At 42.5% G+C, this 9,949-nt stretch overlaps 1 protein-coding gene across 1 annotated transcript in view; it reads right to left on the bottom strand.

The window, feature by feature from the left end:
• ZNF236 (zinc finger protein 236) overlaps nt 1–9,949 on the bottom strand; it is a 78,153-nt gene that overhangs the window by 27,824 nt on the left and 40,380 nt on the right. Inside the window, exons 14-19 of the mRNA XM_014535907.1 lie at nt 9,104–9,245; nt 8,227–8,487; nt 4,636–4,889; nt 3,829–3,924; nt 3,181–3,332; nt 2,138–2,241 (exon numbers count right to left, since the gene is read on the bottom strand). Of these exons, the coding sequence (XP_014391393.1) occupies nt 2,138–2,241; nt 3,181–3,332; nt 3,829–3,924; nt 4,636–4,889; nt 8,227–8,487; nt 9,104–9,245 (1,009 nt within the window). The remainder of the gene's footprint in view (nt 1–2,137; nt 2,242–3,180; nt 3,333–3,828; nt 3,925–4,635; nt 4,890–8,226; nt 8,488–9,103; nt 9,246–9,949) is intronic.

Below are 9,949 nucleotides of genomic sequence, written 5' to 3'. Positions count from 1 at the left end.
CTCAGCCACAAGCCCTGAGTCAGGCTCACTGCTGGCAAGCGCAGCGGCGGTGGCAGGAGCCTCTCCCAAGGATGTCCGACACCCCCCGAGGGCTCCTGGACTGTGAGAGGGTGCAGGCCGGGCTGAGAGATTTCCCCCCCCCCTCAGTGCACGAATTTTGTGCACCGGGTCTCTAGTAATATGATAAAAGAAGTTACACAATTAACATTCTAGGCTCCATGTTCTCAATGTCTTGGGCGATATACCTCTGACCCTGTGAGAACCCAGTAGCTGGCCATCCTCACCACGCTCATCCGAAGTGCAGCATCCAAGGGTGCAATATTTGAGCCCTTTCTCTTTTTGATGGACATGCACTGTGGCTTTAAACATTAGTCTCCACCCTGATAACTCCAAAATGTGTCCTTCCAGCCCAGACCTCGCACCTTAATTCCAATCTGGTATAAGAAACTGCCCTGGTGAGGTTATTTCTTGAATATCAATCCTAATGACACTCAATCAAGTCCTGGTGTTGACACCAAAGCCCATTCACCGGAGGGTCTTCCCCTTCCAGGGATGGTAATTCCATCAGTCTAGTTACTCAAATCAACCTAGTGGCCACCCCTAACTCTTATTTCTCCCACATTTTTACCTATAATAAATTCTGGAGGTTAAGCCTTCTAAATGGCAACAATCACTCCTCAGTTATGTGGACAGATGGCTCTCAGCACCTGCCCTGTGTGTCGTTCCAGGCCCTTTGTACTTCCTTTCATTCGGCTGCTGCATCCAGACCTTGGCCTTGTCACTTACCAGCTGCACCTCCTTTCATTCAGCTTTTTATCTATTAGCATGTCGACTCCATGAGGACTGGGGGCTTCTCCTGTTTTGCTCACTAATCCAGCCCTAGTGCTTGGCACCTAACAGGTTCTTAATAAAGGCTGAATGAAGGGTGCAAAGCTAGACGTGCAGGACTGCCCATGCGATGTCACAGAGGGTTTGTGGCCAAACATTAGACTATCTCACTTAAAATGCCAATGCAAAACCCCAAATTAAACATTAGCAAACAAGTACTTACTGACTAAATGAAAGTGTGAATGAAACATTAAGAGCATCACAGACCCTCAAAGCTCATCTATGTGTCCCCCTAAGAGGGCACAGACCCCAGATTCCAAACTCCTGCTCTGATATATTTTTGAATTTGCAAATTCACGAAGACCTCAGGATGACACACTTCTGAAAGTACAGACTCTAACGCATAAGAACACCAGTTCAGAGCACTTGCGATCTTGTACAAGAAACAAATCCTATGAAAATAAAACAAAGGACTTCCTTGGCCTCCCAAAAAGTATGAGCTTCATAATAACAGCAAAACTAACCCATTTTCAAAGCTTGAATTAAAACCACTCATTTGTGGTAAGGTAACTCCCATCTTTTTTAAGAGTAAATAATGAGACATATGTTTTTCTTAAATGGCTCTGGAAAAAATTATAAACTTTAAAAAGTATTTTAAGCAAATAATATTATTAAAATATTAGAAGCTCAAGACAGTCTCTATAAAGACAATATACTTTCTTATTACATACGTACTCATGTTTAATTGTATAAAAACACATGTATTTTATTCACTGTCCTAGCCTGAGCTGGGGCATAAACCTTGTCTGTTTTTCTCACCAGGTATTCAGAGCATCCACAGCAGTATGTGATTCCTTGAGGTTGCTCAGCACACACTGCTGGGTGGATGGTGAGTGGGTGGATGGAAGGAGGGAGAATAAGCAAATGAATGGATTTTTAAAAACTGTCTTTATAATCATATTGTACCTGGCACACAGGTTGTTTTATATAGATCACAGGAGAACCTTGGACAAAAAGGCACAATATAAATTTAAGTTATGTCTGCAAACACAGTAAGCTGAGCAGAAATGTACAGGCCAGGGAGAGGCTACTGCATCCAGACCGTGGCCCTGTCACTTAGCAGCTGTAGAAATTTTAGCAAGTAAATGTCTTTGTCCCAGATGCTTTATTTGTAAAATGGGGATGATAATGGAACCTATCTCCAGAGGTGTTAAGAGAGTTAAACTGCAGAGCCCTTGGAATGGTGAAGCAGTCGCACTCAGCAGCGGCTGCAGGCGGTACTAGTTGGCCATCGAGCAGGTGTGTGTACCTGTAGGAGCGCCGGCTCTGGTCCTCACTGTCCTCCAGGAATTGGCGGCGTGGCGGCGGCAGGTCGAGCTCCTCTTGGGATGGCTCTTGAATCAAAGGAGCTGTCTGAAATTTAACAGAAGTATAAAGCAGGCTACCTGAATATCTATGAATAAATACAAAACAACTAACAACCAAGAAAATGAACATTTATAAATGTGGAGTTAAAAGGGAGAAACTCCAAGTAGTTCACTGCAGTCACTGGGCCAGATTAATAATAGAAACCACTTACACTGATTTTATAAAACACTTATTTTATTTACTCCCCATTAACTTATTTTAATACAAAGTTTAATCAAGCACAAAAAGAGTTCTTAATAAGAGATCACCCTTCATCTACTCTACTCAAAGGCCTACTTTCTGAAAATATTAAATCTCCTGGATCATCACAAAATCACGGGAGAAAGAGAACAGAACACTACAGGGGCAGCCATGTGCCTACGGAGAGCACTCCCACCAACCCAAGCCCACAGTGGCAAGGCTACCAGAAGAAGCTTTTAAAGAGTGAGAACGATTGATTGGACAATCGTTTTTATAACTACTGAAAATTTTCCAAAATGGAAAAATCAAAACCAAAACTAATGTCTTAAAGTTAACTAAGAGATAAAGTTTTTAAGATTATGCATTCAAATATTTATTTTTCATATGTCAATACTCATTATATTTTCATTCTAACATGTTTAAGAATGCATATGTAAAAATGTTTGGTTTTGTGACTAAAGTAATAATATTCTTCAGGTGTTATTATACAGCACTCCACTGGCCAGTGGACGTTTAACTGAAAAGGTAAAGCCACATCAAGCTAAGGAAATCTTTTAGTAAAATTAAAGTTTTAAGGAAAAAGAAAGCCCTATATACTAAACATGTAAGTTTTCATAGCTAACGCAATAATCTTAATTATAAACAGTTAATATGCCCTCTTAAGTAGGCGAATCCTAAATACTTACACTGAAGAATAAAAGGATGTGCTCAATAAGGACAAGTGTCCCTGCCATAAATACTCACCACGTTCATAGGATCGGAGCTGGGAACCGGAAGTAGGTTCTGCTCATGGAAAGTTGTGGACAGGGCCTGAGACTCCAGAGTACTAGAATCCTGCAACTGCTGCACAGGTGGAAACTGAGTCTGCTGATTGTATGTATCAGTTACTGTAAAATCTAAAATAAATTAGAGAATGAGTTCTACAAAAATTATGAGTTACACAAAAAAAGGCACACAAAAAAAGTTAGTTTTATAACGAAAGATGTTTACAGGAACGTTGCTACTTCTGAGTTGGAATCAGTAGCAGTTCTTACCAGGATTCTCTAGAATCATCTGTGAACAGGCATGAGGCTGTGCTCAGCACACGCCTTGCAGTGCAGAGGCCCACAGGCCCACCGCCAACACCAAGTTACCCCTAAGTCTCCATTTCTACTCAGCCCCTTTATCCTGGCTATATACTGCACATAAAATGGTTGTTAAAGTCGCTTTCCAGAAAATGTGAGTGTGCCACAAAAGAGCACGCGCGCGTGGACACACACACACACACACACACACACACACGTCATGCAAAAAACTCTCTGGTTTAAAACCCCGATTTCAGAGGGCCTTAGAAGAAACACCACCAGGTTGTGAGGACAACGCATGATAACCCCACTTGGAGCCAGCACTTACCCTGTGATAAGCCAGCCGGTTCGAAGGACTGCTGCGGAGGAGCCTGCTCTTCAAACTGGTCCATGTGCCCTGGTAGCTGCGGAGCCACAAACCTGTCTGGGAACAAGAACACAAAAAGAAGTGCAAGTTATTTCCAGCCTACCAATCTGGACACTTTCACCTGTGCTCCAGAAGCACTTTAACAGCACCCGGACATTCAGACAGTCTTCTGTGAAGTTCTAAACGCAGTCAGCCAGCAACTGCTTAAAACCTTTGTGGATGTGCATTCTTCCAGGAAACAGAAAGGATACAAACTACAAAATCCTGCTCAAAGATTAAATATATTTTGGGACATCTACAAAACAGTAAATTGGCCAGGGAACTAGCCTGCTAACAGGCCTGTACGAGAGAGAAGCCTGAGCCAGATACAATCTACAGTGGCACTAAGCTCACTGTCCACAGTCGCGCTGACATTTTCGTAGTGAGACTCTGTCGATGGAGGAAGCAACATGTTGTTTTGGAGCGTGAGGTCCTTGCAGACCAGTGACAAACCGTTTGCAGACCTGCAGTAGCCTGGGATGGCAATGTACCAGAATAGCAATGATTTAACAGATGGATACTTACTGGAAATGAAACATTTTGCAACGTACTAAGGAATCTGGTAGGTTACAGGAAAGACAGGTATCAAAAAGTCCTGTCTCACATCAAACTCTCTCACACACAGACACACCACACTCTATGACCTGGTCAGAGATGGAGACACCATAGAACCTGAGTGAGAATGAGGGCTACACGATGGTTCTAGAAGTCAAACCCTGACATGTGTACCTTCATCTGCCTCCAGAGGCGGCTCTGCCAATTGCTGGCCCAGCCCCGTGTCTTCTGCACCCACGACATGCTGAGGCTCCAGGTCGAGCATGGCATCAGGGTTTGCAGTGACGGCGTCCACAGGTGGCTGCAGTTCATCGCTCTGGACCTCCACCTGCATCTGAGTGGTCACGTGCACACCCTGCTGGTCCACGGCACTGCCGTCCAGCGAGGCGGCTTCTTGGTGCTGCTGTAGCTGCTGAGCAAGCTCATAGCTTAAAAAAACCAACCATGAGCACCAAGTTAGATGCTGCAGCAGGGACAGGTAGAGAGGCTAAGGAGAAATCTGTGCTTTATTTATTAAATCATAAAATTACTACTACGTAATAACTGAATTAAGTTACATCTTTACTTTAAATGTTTTCATTTTGAAGTCACAATGGTAATCCAGGTAAAAATTAAATACTGTTATGATTCTGAAGAATAATCACACTGCCTCGGTGCCTTCGACAGGTATGGGGACACAGAGGCAGCAAACTGAGAGTGAAGGGCAACATCCCAGAATTTTTAAGTGAATAAAAAATTTAAAAACTTGCCACATGTTTCAAAGTAAAACTCTCCCAACACAAATTCTAGTGAGTTAAAGTTTCAGAAAAAGAATTGTACAAAATGAGACAGCGCCTTTACAGACTGATTTTAATATTATAAACACTTTGGTGTATGGATAGGAACCAAGTCCTACGACCTGTTTTCTCACAGCCAGGGCCACAGACGTCTTTGTGACCAATGACCAGCTGCTTCACAGAGCAGACCAGGAGGCATGCGGCCACTCTGCTATTTTGCAAAATCATTACACAGGTTAATACAGCGATTTTACTATACAAAAATATATCAAGTATATTTTCATCAAGGTCAACAATTTCACTGTCAAAGAGAAAACTGAGCAATAAATTCAAGTGAATAAGTCAAAGAACTTAAAAAACAACTGAAACAATTACCTGCTGAACAGGCTACACATGATCTCAGACAAGAGTGACCTGTCTGCTAAGACATCATGATCAGACCCATAGGAGCTGCTCCCTATGTTCCATTCCAGAATTTTAGGCATCTGCCAACTCAAATTCCATTCGTAGCTCCAAACAAAACCTTTTCACTTCATGATATCAAAAATCATCACTTCTTGCCCTGACCGGTTGCTTAGTGGTTAGAGCATCGGCCCTGGGACTGAAGTGTTGCAGGTTCGATTCTGGGCCAAGGGCACGTACCTTGGTTGCAGGTTTGATCCCTGGCTCCAGTCAGGGCATGAGCGGAAGGCAACCAATTGATGAGTCTCTCTCACATCTATGTTTCTCCCTCTCCTCTTCCTCCTCCTCTCCTCTCCTTTCCATTCTCTCTAAAAAAAATCAATGGAAAAAATATCCTCAAGTGAGGATTAAAAAAAATTTTTTCACCTCTCAATGACTTTTGCTGAGGAAGGGGAATAAGAACATAATAAAAAAAAGCGAGGACTTGGGGCCTGGTTGTCACACAGACCATAATAGTGACTGCACAGTGACATCATGGTGTATTGTGTCTTCTCCACAGGCCCCTAGGCAAGGAGATGGTCCTGCACACCAATGTGTAGGCCAGTTTTCTGTTTGTTGGCTTGGGGATTTTTCCATGGCTCTTACTACAGAAACCTTTTAGACCTGTTTTCAGTGTGTTACGGTGCTTTAGGAATCACCACACTTCCCACAAGGGCTGAAACACTGCAGCTGCTCTGCTCACTGGCAGGTTTGAAGTGCACACACTCCCTGAGAGAAATGCTGGCCCTGCAAGGGTAGACCTGCCAGTCTTTAGACTGTCACCTTAGCCACACACCCATCTCCTAAAGTCACTGTGGAATCCTGAGAAGCAGTGGCCAATGTGACATTCCACCTAACAGCGGTGACCCAGCCAAAATGCTGACCTATTTCCCAGGAACTTTGTTGCTGGCCATTGAGTCCACACCTAAGGGCCTTACCGTGCTATCATCACCACCACAAAGAGTGCATTACAAAGGCTGTTTTCCCGACAGAGGGAAATACTCTCCACCACGCACTGAGCACGACGGTGCCCACGCTCTATGCCTCTGAGCAGGACGGTATCAGGCTTCTGGCTGCCATGAGCAGAGCACAGTGGCCTGAGCACCCTGAACCCAGGAAACCCCAGGTCCTGAATGCCTAGGAAGCATGTAATTTCCCCCCTAAAAGCAGTAAAGTATAACTGGATATGTAACAGCAAGCTTCCTCTAGATCAGAGGTGGGAAACCTTTTTTCTGCCAAGGGCCATTTGGGTATTTATAACATCATCCGCTTAATATAATTCACTCAATATAAGTTTATGTTGCTATAAAAAAAAGCTCTTAGATTTATTGAATTTCAAGTCCTGCCTGTGGTTGCCTTGGTAGGGCCAGACCAAATGATTTCTCGGGCCTGGACATCCCGACCCCTGCTCTAGACTGACACCACCAATGTCGTATTCCCCAGATGGTCTCCAGAAGCAGTTAAACTTCCGGGCTAAGGAATCACCTGTGACAGTCAAGAAGGTCAATTCTGTCAGGTGTGCTGAGATAGCCAGGTGAGTGACACCAAGATAACTTGTCACAGCTAACTTACTCTAACACTGGGGGTTGGTATTGTAGGTGATGTCTGAGCAGAGACCCCTGGGTTAAAATACTGTCTAAAGTAAATGTTCTAAGGGCAGAAGGGTTAGTATTCTGCTATGATAGGCCTGGTAATTCTTACTTTCAAAGTCTCCTTGGATGTTGCCTTACCAAGGCTTTCCATTACAAACAGAATTCTGTGGCTTCGCAGAAATACCTACTGAACAAGCTCCAGATACCACCAGAAACGCAGGTCAGCCAGAGCTGGCTGGATCACTCCATTCAGAAATGAAAGAGCCCGCTCATCAAGTAAAAATGTATGTCTGCCCTAACCAGTTTGGCTCAGTGGATAGAGCGTCCGCCTGCAGACTGAAGGGTCTCAGGTTCGATTCCGGTCAAGGGCATGTACCTTGGTTGCAGGCACATCCCCAGTAGGGGGTGTGCAGGAGTCAGCTGATCGATGTTTCTCTCTCATCGATGTTTCTAACTCTCTATCCCTCTCCCTTCCTCTCTGTAAAAAATCAATAAAATATATTTTTTTAAAAAGTATGTCTACTTTAATGATGGATTTATATGGTGGCTAAAATGTGTATTCTTTTAAATAACAACACAGACTAAGAACCATTCCATACACTGATGATATGCCTAGAATCATAGGGTGGACCATCATTGTCTTTTTGAAATCTTCACTACCTAATTAATTACACTAGACATAGTCTAGCATTACATCTTGTTACTATCGGTTTTAACAGAGAAGTTACAGAATATTTAGCCCAATATGAAGTACCTCAGGATTATATTAGATATTAAAATTAAAAATGCCTGTGGTTCTCAATAGATCCTTAGACACTGACATTAGTTTTTTAGCCCATACACCTCAAACTAGAAGTAATAACACAGGAGTCAATGACAACTATTTCTCAAGAACACTCTGCAGCACCAATAGGAATTATAAGGGCTATTACAGTGACCATCAGAACTGTACCTACCGATGGGTTTTCATGTGCTTTTTGCAGTTCAGGGAGGTCTTAAAGGTCTTCTGGCAGTAGGGACACATGTAGGGCCGTAGGTCATTGTGGATGCCCATGTGCCGCCGCAAGCTGCCACCAGTGGTGAAAGCTCCGTTACAGATCAGACACTTGAATGACTTCAGTCCCGTGTGCGTTCGGATGTGTGCTTTGAGCACTCCTGCAGAAACAAAGCCTCTTCCACACTGAGAGCATTTAAACGGCTTCTCACCTGTGTGCGATCTAAAACAAATAAGTATGTTAATGAATGAGTGAGCTCCTGACACTTTCAAATGCTTTGTAACTCAGACCGCACTCTTGCACAGGATCTCATTGAGCTGCAGACACCGCTCTCCCCTCCACCAGCAAAAACACCCGAGATGCAGCCTCAATTATGTGCAATTGAGACAAATTGCACATAATTTTTAAAGGCTTTTTAAAGGCTTCTCTGGGCTCTATGCTTTTCTCATGACCTCTGTTCTCCCTTGGTCAAGTTTCTACTTTCCTTTCATTATTGCTAGCACCAAAAATCAACCTAAACTCTGATATACCTGAAAAAATGTGAAAGAGCATAATTCTAATGAAACAAAGAAAATACTTCTTCAACATGTCCTAGAAATTGCAAATACTTAAATATAATAGGAGTGTAAATAAAATTCAGTGGCAATTTCCGGCTAAAATATTTTGTCAAGATACTAAGGAATAAAAATATAAATTACCAATAAATATTTAGGGTCAAACGTGACACTTGAAATTCCAAAGGCTAACATAGCCAGCCACCTTTCATATTTGTACCAGTCACCAGACCACCAGATCACTGTCATTATCCCAGATTCCATTTTTTAATGTGCGACCTTACCTGATGTGCTGCTTAAGATGGCAAGATTTTTTATATGCACGATGACAGTAAAAACACTTGTATGGTCTATCTGCTTCATTTACAAAATTATTATTAAAATAGCTTTGAAAAAACTGGTTTCTTGGAATGGGCTGGATAAGACCTACAAACCAAAAGAAAATCAGGAGTAATTCAGTGCTACTAAGAAAGGTAAATGTCAAAAGCATCTGTTTTACCCAGAAGATGAACATTCTGAGGAGTTAAAAGTATAGATTCCAATATGGCAACTAAATGCTTTTTTCACTGTGTTAGGAACTGGCTATTTAAAAAATACCAATGGGGAAATACTCATAAAGTTAATATAAAATACACAGTTTTTCAACAGAAAGAATACCTATATCGTCAATTAGTTCCTTTGGTTCTACAGCCAATTTTAACAGATATCTACAATTACTTTCTGTATGATCATTTGTTGGCATGAAATTTACATAAGTACATCCAAAATTGAGGTTAATCGGAATTTAAATCCCTTATTTGCTCAGTAGTATAAAGACTATACACTAGGTCCTATAATAAATGCAAAACAGAAATGATTCTAACATGACCTTTTATTCTGAAAAAGTCAGCATTTTTCACAGACATTTCATTAAAATTAATAACTGAAGAACATAAGTTATTCAGGTTTTACATGGATAGAGGCTTCCTGTGGCTGACCATGAACTACTGGGTCCTGATCAAGCCCCTAAGCTATTGAGGCACTTCAGGAGGCACACTTGAACCTGAGTGACTGCAGTTTACAGAAGCATTAAGGAGAGTACCCTGTGAACCCACCATGGCTCTCACCGCCCCCCACGACAGGCAGCCCTC

This window comes from Myotis brandtii, unplaced genomic scaffold (assembly GCF_000412655.1).
Source record: "Myotis brandtii unplaced genomic scaffold, ASM41265v1 scaffold154, whole genome shotgun sequence".
Classification (NCBI taxonomy): domain Eukaryota; kingdom Metazoa; phylum Chordata; class Mammalia; order Chiroptera; family Vespertilionidae; genus Myotis; species Myotis brandtii.
This window is presented reverse-complemented; position numbering and strand designations above follow the sequence as displayed.